The following is a 19,742-nucleotide window of genomic DNA, read 5'->3' as shown; positions in this document are numbered from 1 at the left end:
TTTCTTTCCTTCTTCCTTCCTTCCTTCCTCCCTTCCCTCACCCCTCTCTTTTCTTTTCTCTTTTCTTTCTTTTCTTTTCTTTTCTTTTCTTTTCCTTTTAGTGGTAGTGGTCATGGGATTGTACCTGGTATCTGGAAATTTATTTTGATTTTCTCCTGTCATTTGTAAATTAAGAGTGACAATACTCCAAATAAAAGATGTTCAGACTGTCACAATTAGAATTCAGAATCTCTACGTAAATCTTATACTCTGGTCCTTAACTGCCTCATCTGAAAATGTCAATGCAATCTTACTTGCTTAAAGGCAAGGAGTTGAACTAAATAACATCTTTTTTTAAATCTTAAGATATGGGGGGTCCCTGACTGGCTCAGTTGGTAGAGCATGCAACCCTTGATCTCAGGGAGTTCAAGTCTCACGTTGGGCATGGGCCTACTTAAAAAAAGACAAAAAGAAATTTAAAAAAAATCTTAAGGTCTATAATTCTCAGTGACCAAATTTTATGAACAATAATGTGCTGCTTAAAAAAAAGTTTTTTTATTGAAGTATAATTAACATACAATGTCACATTAAAGTCAGGTATACAACAATACTAATTCAATAATTCTACTTTGAGTAATGCACGGAGTAATGTGCTACTTTCAAGGATGCATGTTTTGACTAATTTCAAAAACATAGGCTTTTTATTTTATATAAAATTATGATGCTAAATGATATCAACAATGAATGAAATTTAATCTTCAAATTGATATAAATCCATGACAGTTAAAATTAAAAGCCTGGATAAAATATTTGTTTCAACTGTCTTTTCCCCCCAAATTAAAAACTAACTAACTAAATTATGCAAACTTCACAATGTTCTCACTTCGCATGGAGTTCAGAGGGTTCCTGTGTGTATTCTTGAGAATTATTTCAGAAGCGCATATGTCACCTCACCTTTCACATTTGTTTAATTGATAGGACTCCCTTATTTCAAGAGGATCTCTTCTTTTCCTTCTTTATTTTTTCTTGGTAATATATTGCTCTTAGTTTTACAAAATGATTTTAGCTGTAGTTGGAAGTTAAATTTTTTTCCTTACTTAATAACACAGAAAGTTTAAAACCTCATCACACCGCCCCCTTTTTTTGTTTGGTCTCTGGAAATGTTATCTTTAAATGAAACTCCCACATCTGGGAACTGGCGACATACAATTCACTGGCGGAGCTTAGCTATTCCCTAGGGCTTATCATAAAGCCAAAAAGAGAATGGAAATTTTTAAAAAACAGAATTTTCTGCCTTCTTGGTTGAAGAACAGACACTCCTCAGCATGCAAAAAATAAGTTGTCTTACTAGCCTTACAATTTTTCTTTCGTAAATAATATATGCTCAATGGCAAAAGATCTATAAAAACAAACAAATAAAAAAATAAGTCATCCATTATGGGACCACTCAGAAAATAAAACTGCTACATTTCTTTACGCTGTAGGGGCGCCTGGGTGGCGCAGTCGGTTAAGCGTCCGACTTCAGCCAGGTCACGATCTCGCGTTCTGGGAGTTCGAGCCCCGCGTCGGGCTCTGGGCTGATGGCTCAGAGCCTGGAGCCTGTTTCCAATTCTGTGTCTCCCTCTCTCTCTCTGCCCCTCCCCCGTTCATGCTCTGTCTCTCTCTGTCCCAAAAATAAATAAACGTTGAAAAAAAAATTTACATTTCTTTACGCTGTATCTTTTTTTTATTATTTTTTAAAATGTTTATTTATTTTTGAGAGAGAGACAGAGCACAAGCAGGGGAGGGGCAGAGAGAGAGAGGGAGACACAGAATCTGAAACAGGCTCCAGGCTCTGAGCTGTCAGCATAGAGCTTGACATGGGTCTGGAACTCAGGAACAGCGAGATCATGACCTGAGCCAAATTCAGACACTTAACCAACTGAGTCAACCAGGCACCCCTGTATCTTATTTTTTTTTTAATGTTTATTGAGAGAGAGAGAGAGAGAGAGAGAGAGAGAGAGAGAGAGAAAGCCCACAGGAGACGAACAGAGAGAGAGGGAGAGAATCACAAGCAGGCCCTGCAAGGTCAGTGCTCCATCTCACAAACCATGAGAATCATGACCTGAGCTGAAATTAAGAGTCAGACACTGGGGCTCCTGGGTGGCTCAGTTGGTTAAGTGACCGACTTCAGCTCAGGTCATGATCTTGTGGTTCATGAGTTCAAGCCCCATGTCAGGCTCTGTGCTGACAGCTCAAGGCCTGGAGCCTGCTTTAGATTCTGTGACTCCCTCTCTCTCTACCCCTCCCCTGCTCCTGCTCTGTCTCTCTCTCTCAAAAATAAATAAACATTAAAAAAAATGAAAAAATAAAAAGAGTCAGACACTTAACTGACTAAGCCACCCAGGTGCCCCTTATTTAAAAAAATTTAAAAAAAAATTTTTTTTAATGTTTATTAAACATTAAACTGTAAGATCATAACCTGAGCCGAAGTCAGGCACTTAACCAACTGAGCCACCTAGGCACCGCCCCCCCAAAATTTTTTAATGTTTATTTATTTCAAGAGAAAGACAGAGCATGATCAGGGGAGGGGTACAGAGAGAGGGAGACACAGAATCTAAAGCAGGCTCCAGGCTCTGAGCTGCCAGCACAGTGCCTGTGCTCGAACTCATGAACCGTGTAAGCATGACTTGAACTGAAGTTGGATTCTTAACCAACTGAGCCACTCAGGCACCCTAATCCTGTCTTATTTTTTAAATAACATTTTTATCATGTGCTTTTCCCCATCAGTCTGGTGCAGTGAGGATTATCTCCAGATGAAATCCAATATCCTTTCTGTGCTTGTAATGCCATTTCTTGACTGGGAAACCTGACTCCCATGATTTTCACTGTACTTACTTATTTCATTAAACCCTCTAAGAAATCAGCCCCTATCCCTGCTGCTGTACCTCCCTCAGCAATGTACTCTTCACCGCAGGTGTGTCCCGACTCCTCACCTGGCTGCACCTCCCACTCCCCCTGAGCTCCCAGTCACCACGCCATGTTACCAGGCCCCATGTGGAAGCCTCCTGACCCACTTGGGTTCAGGCACTCCTACTTTAAGCCCTCCTCACCATGTCTGGGCCCCAACTTCCTGCACAGAACTGTCCTGATGTATGCATACCCTTCACTCCTTGTTTGAGCTCTGACTCCCTATATCTGCTGCCACACCATGTGGATGTCTACCTCACCCTGGTCAGGCCCTTGCTCCCCATATCAGGCCACCCCATGTGACAACATGCACTATCCCACTTGGCTTCAGCTCCCCACACTGAGTCACCATTTCCCCCTGTACTGATGCACTCCTCACAGGAGCCAGGCCCTGATTCCCCATGCTGGGTACCCCCTACACGCACGCGTGCGCGCGCACACACACACACACACACACACACACACACACACGGTGTTAATGCCTCCTTCACCCTATGCAGGCTCTTACACTCCATGACGCTCCCCCCACCCCCATGAATGCCACCCTCCACAGGCCTACACTAGGTTAGCCTTCCATGCTGATGACCTTCTCACTCTGACACCTGAAGCTGAGCTGCCTCCCTGCAGGTACGACCCCCACCCCACTCTGCTCAAATACTGCACCCTGAGCTGGACCTCCCCAGGCATGGGCATCCTACTTGGTCTCTGGCTTTCCCATGGCAGTCATCTCCCACCTAAAGATGCTCTATTTACCCTACTCTGGCCACAACACACCCTGATTTGGGCTACTTCGGCTCTCCCCCCAAACAAGGGAGTGCCCTACCTAACGTTTTCAAGATTGAATTGTACAGGAAGGGAAGGAAGGGAGAAGAAGCCATAATTATTTTGAATACTGTTCATTTTCTCATTTGTTTTGGCCACTACAAAGCATTATTTGGCAAAGCAAATAGATGCACTAATCTTACCTTTAGTTTTATCTTGCCTTACATTTCCTTTTTGTTCTAACTTGCACTATTACTACTGTCCTTGTTTTATTTCTTATAAGCTGCATTTTGGTCAGTCACCACTAATCCTCTGTGGAAAATGCAGGGCATGTTGTGAACACATGAAGCAAGTGGGCCACTCAGCTACGCGTCCCCAGCAGCTAATACAGTGAAGATCAGAGTGAAACCGAAAATACTCAACAACCAGCAATATAATATAGACAAAGACACCAACCAAATAGAATGGGGGGACCTCACTGAGGATCAGAGTACTGGAAGACCCCTGCTGAACGTGTTAACCCTTTAGGAGATGAATTGTGCGTGTGTGTCTGTGCATGCATGTGTGTGTGTGTGTGTGTGTGTGTGTGTGTGTGCGCGCGCGCATGTGTGTAGTGTAGGGGTCTCAGGGAAGGGTCCTTCTGGAAGAGGGATGTTACTCAGGAGGTTTAGAGCAGGAGCTGTTTAACCAACTAGCATGGAAGCATTAAAAAACATTTTGAAACCTTAATACAAATTTGCTGAACAAAAAAGGCTTGCACCGTGATACATCTTGCTGTCTGGGCAAGTTCTTTAGTGAAGTTCTTTAGTGAAAGCACAGCCTATTCTCCTCAATACCAGAACCATCTCCTCAGGGAGGGGCCTGAAGAAGGCAGGAAGTGCACATGGGCACCATCAATACAAGTTGTGCCAGGAAACAGCTGGCTACCTGGTCCACACATAAGCAAGAGAAGACTTCCAAACTTCCTCTAGTGAAAGACAAACCACACAAGTGTAAGAAATGTGGGCAAACCTTACAAGAAAAAATGGAAACCAAAAGCCAACTTTGCCAGAAAAATGTTGGTAGTGGGTGAGATACTAATCTACGTATGAGAAAAAGTACATTTTTGTCTAAAATCTGTTAAGTCTCACGGGAATCTACCCCCAAAACCAAGAGCACACTGTATACACTGTATGTTAGCCATCTTGACAATAAATTATATTTAAAAAATAAAAATGAAAAAATAAAGTCTCTGTTAAGTCAACTAAGAGCTATGATGCACACCCATAAGAGACAACCTGCTAAACCAGAGGTTTTATGTGAGGTCTCAGTGAAAAAGAACATAAAGCATCCTTGTGATAATTACAAAGAAAGTCACTTCCCTGAAGGGGTAGATTTAACTTTTTAAAAGAAGGAATGGCGTTAAGAAATAAATGGCTATGGGCCATAAAATAGAAGATTACAAGCATTTTCAGAAGACACATTTCTGAATGCTCTCTATTCCCAAAACAGGAAAAGCTGAAGTCTCTGGTTTTTGTTTATGTGATATTTATCATCTTCTACCTTATCAAGCACCAAGCTCAAGTCTCTTTACATTTACAAAGGCTAAATAGGTCACTTCCTCATGCATATGAGAATGTTGTTGGTTCCCACCTCTGGCTAGTTGAACATAAAATCATTCTACAGCATTTAAAAGTTTTCCACATTGTCCTTTTGTTTAGAGGACATTAGTATATTGATGGCTATACACTTTTAAAACTTGTCCACGGACTCTTTGCTGATCCTCCCATCAAGAGATAGGGTCTTTGTCCTCTTCCCACATAGTTGATCTGCCTGAAAAGTTTGTTTATGACCAAGACTGCTGTGGGCCTTTTGAGACTAGGACAGAAATGGACATATGGTCCTGCCTGGCTCTCCTGGGACACTCACTCTGGGGGAAACCAACTGTGCAGTAAGAAGTCCAACGATCCCAGGGTGCCTGGGTGGCTCAGTTGGTTAAGCATCCTATTTGGACTCAGGTAATAATCACACGGTTCGTGAGTTTGAGTCCTGCATCAGGCTCTCTGCTGTCAGCACAGAGCCTGCTTTAGATCCTGTCTCCCTCTCTCTCTGCCCCTCCTGCAGTCATGCTCTCCCTCTCTCAAAAATAAATAAACCTTAAACAAAAAGAAGTCCGACTATCCTTAAACTACTGTCAGCAGGTGAAGATGAATAGGTTACACGCAGGTGCTCCTACCGGAAAGCTGGGCTGAGCAACCAGCTGCTGGCTGGAATCAACCGCCACCTCAAGTGAGGCATGTGGGATGCCCAGCCCAGTTGAGCCTTCATATGACTGCAGCCCCAGCCAGTATTTGACTGCAAGCACGTGAGAGAGCCCAAGTTAGAACTGCCAGGCAGAGCCTTCCCCCAAACTCCTAACCCACAAAATCCTAACCAAAATCAAATAGTTGCTGTTTGCCACCCCAAAGTTGTGGGATAATGCGTATCAATGGCAACAGTAACTCTAATGACCAAGGAAGTTATTTTCTGACCAATTCTATCCCTTTTTGTACTTTCAGTAGAAGGCAATTTCAGACCCAAGTTGTATTAGCCAGAATAGACTAGGTTACACTGTGCTAAAATAATTTACCCTGAAATCTCAGTGGCTTTATTCAGCAAAAGTGTGTCCTGTTCAAGTATAGGCAGGGAATTTTGTTCCATTTGGTGAGTCAGGGAATCAAACCCCTGCATGTGATGACAACTTGATCTCACATACTGCTGCAGCAGGTAACACTAACTCTCTAATGTTAACATCCTATAGCATATCTTCATTCGGAAAAAGGGTCATGCTATCTCGGTAATACCATTTTTTTTAAAATTACCAAGTGCAGGGGCGCCTGGGTGGCTCAGTCCGTTAGGCGGCCAACTTCGGCTCAGGCCATGATCTTGCGGTCTGTGAGTTCTAGCCCCGTGTCGGGCTCTGTGCTGACAGCTCGGAACCTGGAGCCTGCTTCATATTCATATTCTGTGTCTCCCTCTCTCTGACCCTCTCCTGTTCATGCTCTGCCTCTCCCTGTCTCAAAAATAAATAAATGTTAAAAAAAAATTTAAAATAAAATAAAATAAAATAAAATTACCAAGTGCAGCATAGATTGGTGGTCTCCAACATGCATTCTCCTCTTGCTCCTTTTTTAAAAATTTTTTTAATGTTTACTTATTTTTGAGAGAGAGACACACACACAGAGTGCGAGTAGGGAAGGGGCAGAGAGAGAGGGAGACACAGAATTTGAAGCGGGCTCTAGGCTCTGAGCTGTCAATATAGAGCTTGACATGGGGCTCGAGCTCACAAACAGTGAGATCAGACCTGAGCCAAAGTCCGATGCTTAAATGACTGAGCCACCCAGGTGCCCCACCTTTTCCTCCTTTTAATTATAGCAACAGCCCAAGTTTTAGCAGGGCACATAACTGCTTGACTCAGACTGCACTTGCAGCCAACCATACCATGTGACTAAGCTTGGGCCAACGGGACATGAACAGGAGTGATATGTGTAATTTCCAGATCCTTTCCTTACAGGACTCGCCTCTAGGACACTTAGCTTTTAGACTGAGAACAGAAAAAATAAAATCATTCTATCTACTTACCTACCTATCTACCTATTTCCTATCTATCTATCTATTGATCGATCGATCGATCGATCTAGTTAAGCCACTTTAATTTTTACAAAGAACAGAGAGCAATGGCAGGGGGAGGGGTGTCATGCTAACGTAGCAAAAACTAACTTTTCACACCTTCTCCTATTACACACCTTCATTTTATACTGCTATACATTTTTATTTCCCCCTTTTAATCTGTACTTTTGAATTTGCCGTTACATTACTGAACTTCCACTATTCTTACTTAAACTGAACTAACTCACATAGCAGCTTCCTTTGAAGACATGGGCTCTCTGATGTAGGACACAGACACTGTAGTGTGGGAGAGGGAAGAGTGAATTCAAAGGTTTATGATCCTGCCTCTCATCCTGGAGAGGTCTTTTTCTTTTAATTTTTTTCATGCTTTATTTATTTTTGAGAAAGAGTGAGAGAGAGAGAGAGCACGCACGAGTGGGGGAGGAGCAGAGAGAGAGAGACAGAGAATCCGAAGCAGGCTCCAGGCTCTGAGCTGTCAGCACAGAGCCCAACGTGGGGCTCAAACTCACTGACTGTGTGATCACGACCCGAGCCAAAGTCGGACACTTAACCGACTGAGCCACCCAGGCGCCCCTCATCCTGGAGAGGTCTTAAACAAACCCTCAAGTCTACTAAAATAAAGACCAGCAGCCAAAATTAAACTCCTAAAAAAGGGGGTAAAGGTTAAATATTAACAATAAATAATACCATCTTATGGCTCCCTTACCTCAAATTTTAAACTCAACCAATACAATGAAGGCAATCTGGCACCATGGCCAACAGTGCAGATCCTGGAATCAGAACAAATCTGGGTTTGAACCTCAGCCTTGCCACTTACTACTAACTTGTCTATGGTAAGTTAACTGCTCAGGGGTGCCTGGGTGGCTCAGTCAGTTAAGTGTCTGACTTCAGCTCAGGTCATGATCTCATGGTTGGTGGGTTTGAGCCCCGCGCTGGGCTCTGTGCTGACAGCTCAGAGCTTGGAGCCTGCTTCAGATTCTGTGTCTCCCTCTCTCTCTGCCCCTCCCCCCACTTGTGCTCGCTCGCTCTCTCTCTCTCTCTCTCAAAAATAAACATTTAAAAAAATGTTTTCATTTAAAAAAATAAAAAATAAAAAAGTTAACTGCTCAAGTCTCTGTTTCCTCACCTGAGGAAGGTGAGTAGAGTAGCTCATAGAATAGCGATGAAAATTAAAGAAAATAATACACATCGAGTACTTCGTACACAGCCAAAGGATTCAATGCCAGTTGTTACAGTAACTCTATTCCTTTCCATATGCTATTCCCTCTGCCTGGAATACTTCCTCCTCTGTGGACCTCAGGAATTCCTTCACATTCATTATAACTCATGCCCTGTGGTGTGTTCTCACCTCTTCCACCTGCCAGGGGCAATCAACCTTTCCCTCATTTGTGTTACTGAGAAGACATGTATGTTAATTCTCCTTATCAAAGGATACTGTAATTGCTTGTTTAAACAGCTGCCCCTCCTCACTGTGAGCACAGTCCATTTCTTCTTCGCTAAATCCCACTCTCAGTACAGTACACATTGTAGGTTCTCAAATATGTTTGTAATATGAACTGAATAAACCTTTGAGTTCCCTCTACAGTCAACCCCTTTGTTTTCTACATTAGGAACGAGGCCTACTTATTAATTATGCCATTCTTTTTTGTCAAAAGAATTGTCCTATCAAAATAATTTAAACCGAAGCATAATTAGTATTGACGATATTACAAAAGGCAGTTATCTGGACACGAATATCTACAGATACAGGCTCTCTAATGAGAATATTCTTATCTAACATTTCAAGTTTTTCTTGGGAATTGTAAGCAGATGTGATTGAAAGGTCTTAAAAATCACGGTCAGTAATTGAAAATGTACTGCTTTTGTAATAAGGAACAAGGTATTAGAATTTTAAGGATAGAAAAGAATCATAAGAATATTTAGCATATATACAGAAATTCTTACTGTATAAAGTCTTTTCACCTGCTTCTTCTAATCACCTTGTGATAGTGAAAGCAGCTGTATTCCTATTATATGGAAGATCATGTATAATCAATAAACACTACAGCAAAGATGTAAATCTGTTTTGGCAGCTTTGGTGGCCTTTATTGTGGCCATTAAATCCAGACTTCAATAAAAGATGTTATTATTATTATTTATAATTTTCTATAGGGCAAGAGAATATACTGATAGATCTACCTTTGAGTTAGACCAGAATTACCATTCCCTTTAAATAACTTACTACCAGTTTCTGATGACAGTGACAATACATGGTCTTAAAAAGTAAAAGACACTTTGTAAGAGAAATTGGAAACACCAAACATTAAAATGAAATACCTCAATGCAGACATGATGCATTCCTCCAGCCTTGTTTCTCTGCAGAAAACCTGCAATTGGGCTGTCATTTCCCAGTGGATGAAGCAGTTCCATCTTGGTATTTCCCAGGTTGACAAAAACAACAGATACACCATGCTCAGGAACAGGGACCACCTCACTTACCTGGGCCCCCAGAACATTCTCATAAAATGCCTTGGCTTTTTCCAAGTCTGGCACTGCAATTGCTACATGATTGAGTCGACCCAGGTTCCACACAGGACCTGCCACTTGATGCAAGGACTGTGATGTGGAAAGAGCTTTTACTTTTGGAGCTGAAGTCTGAAGTCTGGAAAAAAGCCCTGAAAAATTGAACAGCCATTGATAGCCTTCTTGAGAATTGATGGATTTATAAAATTAATTAAAAAAAAAAACTAAATGACTAATACATATAAACATTACTTATATACATATTCTGGTTTTAATTACTGAAATTAAATTGGGGAGTTTAACGGAAAAATGACGTCAAAATTACTCACTCTGCCATGAAACAACTGTCTGGAATTAAAAAACTAATTGTGAGCTTTTTAGATATAAAACAAAGATGGCATTTTTCATAACAATTTCTATTTATTGATAATACTTCAAGGACAGCTACACAGCATTAAGAATGACTTGCAGGGCACCTGGGTGGCTCCGTGGGTTAAGTGTGTGATTTCAACTCAGGTCATGATCTCGCATTCGTGAGTTTGAGTCCCTTGTTGGGCTGTGCTGACAGCTCAGAGCCTGGAGCCTGCTTTGGATTCTGTGTCTCCCTCTCTCTCTGTCCCTCCCCCACTCACGTTCGTTCTCTCTCTCTCTCTCTCAAAAATAAGCATTAAAAAATTTAAAAAAAAAGAATAACTTGCTATTCTCTGTATTTCACAAGGGGTAAGTTTGAAGCTGACAGGGACACAATACTCATTTAATGATGAGAACAAGCAATTTTCTCCTCTACCTATAACCAATTTTTTGTCTTATATTCTGCAATATGTATTAAAGCCATGCCCATTACAGTGCTCTTTAATAAGATTTTATTTTAATGATTACTAAAGAAAAGAAAGACAAGCAAACATTAAGAGGATCCTTAAACTTATGAGAATTCCCTCTGAGACCAGTTTTTTCTTGTTTCTTTTTATAATTTTGAAGACGAGAAGAATTGCTTCTGAATGTGAAGAAACTTCTTTCATTAAGAAACTGAAGAGACCTATAATGTGTCCTCCCTGTGGATTACTGTTTCCCCAGTTCCCAAAACACTGGACTTTAAGAGCCGGATTCTCCCCAAGATGAAAACTGTATACATATATGAGGTCTAAGAATAATCTTGTAAAACTACATCACTTAATTTAAAAAAAGTACAAAATAGCATATTGAAGAACACATATTCTAAACAATTAGGTTTAGCTCTTAATGGAAAATACTTTAAATAGTACTTAGTATCACAGAGCTAAAAAATAGTTAATTCCTTTTTACTGAAATTTTTGATAACAAGGAAATTAAAGTAACACTACTATAGACCATAGACCTTGTGGGGAAAGGCAGTCTCATATGTTAACCCCCACTTAACCACAGAAGGATGAAAAGTTCCTTGGCAAGAGATAAAGAGCCCACACAGCCTGTGTATCACACTGTGCTGGGAATATCTTTCCCTCTTCCAGACTCAGTGAGTGCTCTTTTGTCTCAGCTTAACGTGTGTGCATCATACGGCAAACCTGTTATAGCGGTCCTCTGCAGAGAGGGAACAGGGTTCTTTGTACTGTGACACAAGAGGGGCATGCGAAAACTGTCCTGCACTGACCACTGGGAGAGACCCATTGGTGATGGTGGACCAAACCCACCATTAAAGATAATCTTGCCCTATCTCATTTCTATGTAAGTAAAGCATTGTTCCATCCAGTGCTTGTGTTTTCTTTGGCGACTCTGATACCAAGATGCAATGGGCAGAAGTGTTTAGATTCCTCCTCTGGGACTGGTAACCAGTGCATGGTTCTCTGCTTGACAAATGTGATGCATCATAGGTCAGCAGAAGGCAAAATTCCACCTAAGATAGTCTTCTGGTATGCTCAAGCCTGTATTATTGGTTACTGAAATATCCAAAGGTTGTCATTATCAATAGGTTGACACAGCCCAGTTCTATGGACTCATTGTATTATGAAATTCAAGCATATGCCAACTTAGTAAGCACATACATAAATGTACAATTGAAAGTAAATTTCATGAAAGGCATACCTAATCCTCAATAGATGTGATGTGCTCTGATATTTTCTACTCTGTTGTATTTTATTTCAGTTTTTAAAAAATTCTGGTACTACCTACCAAACATCTACCTTGTTAAATTTGTTGTGTAGATATTTGATGTAAAAAATATAATACAGTGCCAGACATATATAACAGGTACACAACAAATTCAGCCATTCTTATTGTTACTGACATACAATAATTGTTTGCTGAGTGGCATGCAGAAGCTATCTCAAGGGCACAGTGGTAGTGAATTTTTAAAATGCTAACAACCGGGACACCTGGGTGATTCAGTCAGTTGAGTGGCTGACTCTTGATTTTGGCTCAGGTCATGATCCCCGGGTCGTGGACTTGAGCCTCACACTAGGCACTGCATTGGGCATGGAGCCTGCTTGGGATTCTCTCTCTCTCTCTCTCTCTCTCTCTCTCTCTCTCTCTCTCTCTGCCTCTGCCCCTCTCCCCTGCTTGTGTTCTATATAAAATTAAAATTTAAAAAATGAGAACTAAAAAATCATTGGTCAAACTGCTCTTTCCTTCTTTCTTTGCATCTCTACTATCTGTGCATTTTACAACAAAAGTTCGATACAGAATGTATTTGTATTATTAAAAAAAAAAAATAAACACGGTAGGTAGGGCCAATGAGCTTTAGAATAAAATGGATAAGTCCTTTGCTCTGTGAAATTTTAAGAGTATGTCCAATACGGAGTCTAGGTATTTCTGAATTGTCCTTACCAGTATTATCTCTACAAGAGATGGGGCAACTGGTATTTCCTTGGCAGGCATCCTATTACTTAGCAATGGGACATAAAGAAATCTCAAAGGAACAAACAAAATGTCCAAGCAAAGGTAAAGTTTTACATACTGTACCAGTTTTTTGGGGGACATTTCTAAACCTCTGGCACTGAAAAGGAAGTCCAAGCAAGTCATGTCATTAGAAGCCTCAGTATAGCCTGTCTTTCTCCATAACCACCTTACCATTTGGAAATGGGAGAAAAGGAAAAAGTTTATTGGAATGACTGGTTCTGTTTCTTTTTAACAGAACATAAAATGAATCTTCACTCTATGTTAGGAAAAATAGATAATAACATCTTTATATAATGTAAAAGTCAAGACTTTGTGGCTCTACAGGCTTATCTTATCTCTAGAAATGTAAACTAGTTTGAAAAAAGAAATATCACTATATTGGTTTTATTTGAGCCTTAGGAATAGAGTAAAAATAAACACAGGGATGCTGGTAAGAATTCAATAATTCTATGCCACATTGGCATAGAGATTACCTAAATAAATTTTTTAAAAATGAACGGTTAAAAACATAAAAATAGCCAAAAAAGCACATAAGATCCTCAATATCATAGCCATTAGGGAAAAGCAAATAAAAAACACAACAGGATACCATTTCATACCCATAACAAAACCTGTTGATGAGGATATGGAGAAATTGGAATCTGCTTTTTACATTGCTGGTAAGAATGTAAAATGACAGAGCTGCCATGGAACAGTTTGAAAAACTCAAAAAGTTAAATATACAATTAGTATATGACTCAGAAATTCCACTCCTAGGTACCTAAAATAATTGAAAACATGACTTAAACAGAAACTTGGACACAAATGTTCACAACAGCACTATTCCCCAATAGCCAAGCAATGGGAGATGATTCATAGCCGTACAACAAAATATTATCCATACAATGGATATGAAGCAATGATACAACATGGACGAACCCTGAAAACATTATGTGAAATGACAGAGTCAGACATAAAAGGTCATATACTGTATGACTCCATTTATATAAAATATCCAGAATGGGGAAGTCCACAGAGACAAGAAGCAGGATAGTGGTTGTCAAGGGCTAGAGGGAGAAGGGAATGGGGATTGGCTGAACTGGCATGAGATTTCCTTTTGGGGTGGGGAAAATGTCTTGGAATAAATAAAGGTGAAGGTTGCACAACATGATAAATGTAATAAATGCTGCTAAATTGTACATTCAAGAATTTTGTGTTATGTGAATTACCTTAAAACAACAACAACGGGATGATGCTATGGGCAAAATGTGAAATCTTGTAGAACAAGCAAACTGGAGCAGGAAACATGGAATAAAGGGGTACCGTGATATAGATCCTTGTAGACATTTAATAAAAAATGATTTCTGAAAAGTCTGTGAACCTTTAAAAAGTTATACTTTCTCCTTTGCCTTTGGCAACTTTTATTTTAAAAGGTTTCCTTTTAAAAAAATATTTATTGTTTATTTTTGAGAGAGACAGAGAACAAGCAGGGGAGGGACAGAGAAAGGGGGGGGGAGAGAGAGAGAGAGAGAGAGAGAGAGAGAGAGAGAGAGAGACTCTGAAGCAGGCTCCAGGCTCCGAGCTGTCAGCACAGAGCCTGACACAGGGCTCGAACTCCTGAACTACAAGATTAAGACCTGAGCTGAAGTTGGATGCTTAACTGATTAAGCCACCCAGGTACCCCAAGTCCTTGGCAACTTTTAAAAGATATTTTTATTTAAGGTTGACCTCTGACTGGTTGGAATTTACAAGTGTAGCTTTACGTTTCTCTGTCTTCCATCTCAGAAAGGTACAACTGCATTACTTTGAACTCTATAATGTGTAATTTGTGACTATTCCACATAGTTTCACAATAAACTACAAGGTACAAATATATGAATAAATACATCAGATATTTAAAAACAGGAGCGTTAAAATCCAATAGGATTGCAAAGATGAGTATCTACAGATTTATAAAACAAATGACGCCCACATATCAGGAAATCTGATATGCAAGAAATAGATATGTTACCAAATCTGGTGTGTGTGTTAACTCTGATTCCTATCTGTCCCTCAATACTGGCTCTTGCTAAATACTGTTAGTGCCGTGACTTAAAAATAACATTGCATTTCCTTCCATCCATTTATTTCAGACACCAGGCTTTCCAAACATTGGCTCCAAATAAGTAAAGGTTTAGTTTGTCTATACTCAAATGCATTAATGGTTCTTACTGTTTAAAGACACTGTATGTTAAATTTGTACATAAAGTTTCACAGAATTGTGACAATCACTTGTAATAAGGTCTTGCTAACATCTTATTGAGATATAATTTATACACTATAAGGATCACCCATTTGAAGTGTACAATTCAATGTCTTCTTACATATTTTCAAAGTTGTACAAACTTTACATAATCTAATTTAGAACATGTAATAAGTTGTTAAGTCTGAACCTTTGCATATCTTGTTCAAGGAAATGTAACACATTTAGAAAGCCAATCATCAGAAGTGCCTTCAAGATGGTTGGTAAGAAGACCACATATTTTGAGCATTCAACAAGTGGATTTCACAGCATCATATAATATTTTCGACCTATTTAAAACTATGGTCAGGAATAACTTTTTATTCATCACAGTCAGCAAACAGACCATGTTTCTTTTACCCCACTTACACATGACTCCATAATAAAAGTAAATGTCTCCTCACAGTCCTATAACTTGCCCACTGTTGTCTCCTAATTGGTTCAACTTCCATTTTTAAAACTAACCTTTTCACGAAGCCAATCCTTTGCAAGCCAAACTGGAATTTACTGTGTGTGCTTGACAGCATTCATTTTTCTGAGCTTCTCCTATTTTTCTGTGAAGTATTATGTTCCTTAAAGATGGAGTCATAACATAAAATTACCACATGATCCAGCAATCCCACTACTGAAAACCGGCTTTTGAAGAGATATTTATATATCCATGTTCATACATGTATTATTCACAATGGCCAGAATGTGGAAATAACCCATGTCCAATGACAGATGAAAATTATAAAATGTGGTGTACACTTACAATGGAATATTTGTCAACCTTAAAAAGGAATGAAGTGGGGCGCCTGGGTGGCGCAGTCGGTTAAGCGTCCGACTTCAGCCAGGTCACGATCTCGCGGTCCGTGAGTTCGAGCCCCGCGTCAGGCTCTGGGCTGATGGCTCAGAGCCTGGAGCCTGTTTCCGATTCTGTGTCTCCCTCTCTCTCTGCCCCTCCCCCGTTCATGCTCTGTCTCTCTCTGTCCCAAAAATAAATAAACGTGGAAAAAAAAAATTAAAAAAAAAAAAAAAAAAAAAAGGAATGAAGTTCTGACACATAAGTGTCATGCTTTAAAAACACGCTAAGTGAAATAAGCCAGTCACAAAAGGATGAATATTGTATAATTCAAAAATATTATACGATGCTGTGAAATCCACTTGTTGAATGCTCAAAATATACGGTCTTCTTACCAACCATCTTGAAGGCACTTCTGATGACTGGCTTTCTAAATGTGTTACGTTTCCTCAAACAAGATATGCAAAGGTATAATATTGTATATACAACATCTGGAGTAGCCAAATTCATAGAGAGAAAGTTTTACAGTGGTTGCCAGGGCTAGGGGAAGAGGATAATGGGGGAGTTATTGTTGAATGGGAATAGAGGTTCAGTTTGGGATGATGAAAAAGTTCTGGAGATGGATAGTGGTGATGGTTGCACAATACGGAAACACAGTTGACTCTTGAACAAAATGGGGGGGGTTAAAAGTGCCAACCCCCAACACAGTTGAAAATCCACATGTAACTTTCGACTACCCCAAAACGTAACTGTTGACTGGAAGTCTTACTGATAACATAAACAGTTGATTAACACGTTTTGTACATTGTATGTAATGTATATACTATATATTCTTACAATAAAGTAAGCTAGAAAAAAAGAAAATGTTATTAAGAAAACCAAGAGAGAGAAAATATACTTACAGTACTATATTGTAAAATTGTGAGTGTAATTGGACCATGCAGTTCAAACCTGTGTTGTTCAAGGGTCAACTGTATTTAATGTCACTGAACTGTACACCTAAATATGGTTAAAATGGCAAATTTTGTTATGTATATTTAACTATGATAAATGAAAAAGTGGGGTTATTTACAGTTGAAGCATCTGAAATAGGAGGATAAATCAAAGCCAGCCTTTGCAGAACACTGTTTTCATTTTACTTTTCTCTATGACAAGATGTCTATATAATTTTTTTTTTAAAAAAATGTATATTAGTACTCAGTTCTTGCAATAAATGTATGACTTGTTGGAAGTTACATTCCCTTCCTCTTTTAAAAAAAATTTTTTTTAATGTTTCTTTACTTTTGAGAGAAAGAGAGACAGAGTATGAGTAGGGGAGGCACAGAGAGAGGAAAACACAGAATCTAAAGCAGGCTCCAGGCTCTGAGCTGTCAGCACAGGGCCTAATGCGGGGCTCGAACTCACAAACCATATCATGACCTGAACTGAAGTCGGACACTTAATTGACTGAGCCACCCAGGCGCCCCATCAGTTTGTCATTTCCTGCCTGTAAGCACTCAAGTGCACTCAGAAGGATCCAGGCCACATCACAGGCCTTACAGTTGTCACTACTGCCATAAGAGTCAAGCATGGCAGCTACTTGGGTTCACAAATTACATGTTTCTGTTGCCACTTCATCTGTCAACCACAGTTCATACCTTGATTAATTGTGATGCAACTGTATTCCATGGGTTACTGGCATCCTACCACCCACCTTTGGCAAGTTCAGCACTGCACTCAAGGTTAAGAGCATGACCAAACCAATCCCCAAATCCGGTCTTTAGGGGTCTACCTCCTAGGACCACTCCCAAGACCAATTCTGTCATAGTCTAGGTCTAATCAAGAGGTAGAAATGACACATTGTTAAACAAGGAATATCTGGTAAAAGGGATGATTAACTATGATAAAATAGCAACTGTGAGATATAAGGAAACTCTGTGTGATACCTTAGAGCTGAGCAAGAATACTTGAGGGACAATCTTGGAAGGGGTTCAGACTTTATGGGAGAAGGTATGATTCAGCCAGCAAATAGCAGAGAAGTTGGTGGGTTTAGGCAGGCCAGAGCTGGTTGAGGGTTGTTACCCTCCAGAGTGCAGGCAGGGAGCAGGCGATTGGCAACTGATGGTGTGCAGTGGGAATTAGGCACTGGCAGGGGCAGAAAGCCTTCAGAGTGTGCAGGGCGTGCAGAGGGGATGACAGTGCAGTACACAACCCTCTAGACCATGACACAGTCCAGGGTGTGGGAGCTGGATCTCACAAGCCTGGATCATGACCTCAGCTGAAATCAAGACTATGATGCCCAACCAACTGATCCAGCCACCCAGGTGCCCCCAGATGGCTTTCTCAGAGATAATGAGAGATGACTCTTTGTCTTATGAGGTTTTTTTTTGCAAAGGGTTACTTGCAATTGTGTGTGAGCTAAGATACTGTTTGTATTTTACCAAGGAGAGGAAGGGCAGGCTAGGAAGGTGTGTTATTGTAAGAACCTCAGAATCACCTATTAATTAGATTCATTTCAACAAGGTGTGCTTAGCCTGTTACAATATTTTTTCATGTATACACATCACCTCTTTAAACTGCTAAGTGCTGAGACAATTAAACTATTAAGGTGCACTTCTTTGTATGTGGCTCGTCACTTAGCCCTGGTGACTTGCCATGATAAATGCAAATGAAACGTTGTGACTGGTAAGAAAGACTACAGTGATCGATAAAGAACTGCTTCGGTTTGAGACGGGACTTCAAAGGAAGACTAGAACTGTAAGTTTAGACACAGAGAGAACTATCTAGCAGAGAGGCCTAACATTATTAAAGATTCGTCCCCTTGAACACTTTTTGAAGGTTGCTAAGCTGAAGGCTTCAGGACAAATGTCCAGAAGTAACTCTGAAACATTACCACTTGGCACTCTTCCTAACAGGGAATTTCAGATTAAGGGAAATAGTGGCCCTCTGATGAAGGAGAAAAAAGAAAAAGAGAGAAAGAGAAGAAAGTGGGTGGCCTGGGAGTCAGAAAACTTGAGTATCTGTCATTACTGATTCTATCCAGCTTTTTTTTTTTTTTTAATGGAGGTGTAGAGGACTCAAGCAACCTTCCAGATCCGTCTGCCTTTATCTTTCCTGTTTACATACAAGATAGTAAATATATTACTTCACAAAAGGAAAAACACTCCTTTGGTATTTACACAACTGACCTCCAAGTGTTCCCAGCAGGATACTGGAAGCACTTGGGAGTTCAGTTTACGTTTTTTTAAACTACTTGCCCTTCTTTCTAGTTCCTCCCCAATCTCTTATGGTGCACTGTAAAGCTAAAACTCACTGTCCCTATGGCATTCACTTCATCTACTTCTGTCCCGGCCTTGCTGTCAGTCCCCTTGAGCAGGTTCCCTCGCCTCTTTGGGAGCCACCTATAAAGAGGGGCAACGTCAACTGCACACACTTCCCAGGGTGGCGGTGAGAATCAAATACTATATGGAAACCCCACGCTAACCGGAGACGTTCCTTGGAGATACCTCCTGCCTACAGGTGCAGACAGTGACCACGGAACGCGCCTCCTGGGGGGGGGGGGGGGGACAGAGTGCAGAGGATGTGGCTGCTCTGGGCACCCGCCGCCTCCTCCAGCCCCCGGCCTCGCGTCCCGCGCGCCCCAGCCCCCGGCAAACCCCGGCCGCACAGGGTATTCACCTACTGCGCCCGAAACAGCAGCCACCGCCTTCAGTAGGCTCGCCATCTTGAGAAGCGACCCACTCTTTCCCGAGGTGCGTCAGAGTGGGAGAGGAGCTCTGGCGAGGGGCAGGGCAACCCGACCGGGGGCGGGGCATACGATGATTGGGGGGGGGGCGTGGTGAGCGTCGCTGTGTTCTTGTGGTGTAGCGGACGAGCTCCCCAGTGCGTCTAAAGAGGAAACTTAAACGGAGGGGGCGTCACCCCTATGAGCCCCTCAGGACTACGAAACAGAAAGTTTGGAGAAAGTTCAAAAGCGCTAGAACTGATCAGTGGCCCAGTGAAAGTTCT

The 19,742-nt window shown here is 40.9% G+C and overlaps 1 protein-coding gene across 2 annotated transcripts in view; it reads right to left on the bottom strand.

Moving 5' to 3' along the window:
* The window catches only part of MCEE (methylmalonyl-CoA epimerase), a 29,746-nt gene extending 10,195 nt beyond the window's left edge, over positions 1-19,551 (bottom strand). The window contains exons 1-2 of one of the 2 annotated variants that reach the window (XM_025919091.2): positions 19,413-19,551; positions 9,655-9,992 (exon numbers count right to left, since the gene is read on the bottom strand). In XM_025919091.2, coding sequence (XP_025774876.1) covers positions 9,655-9,992; positions 19,413-19,458 — 384 coding nt within the window. In that variant the 5' untranslated portion in view covers positions 19,459-19,551. The remainder of the gene's footprint in view (positions 1-9,654; positions 9,993-19,412) is intronic. The other variant, XM_086711370.1, reaches the window with a different exon arrangement.
* Between the last annotated feature and the right edge of the window lie 191 nt (positions 19,552-19,742).

The sequence above is a fragment of the Puma concolor genome, chromosome B3 (genome assembly GCF_028749965.1).
Source record: "Puma concolor isolate L17-30 chromosome B3, mPumCon1.1.hap2, whole genome shotgun sequence".
NCBI classification, from domain to species: domain Eukaryota; kingdom Metazoa; phylum Chordata; class Mammalia; order Carnivora; family Felidae; genus Puma; species Puma concolor.
This window is presented reverse-complemented; position numbering and strand designations above follow the sequence as displayed.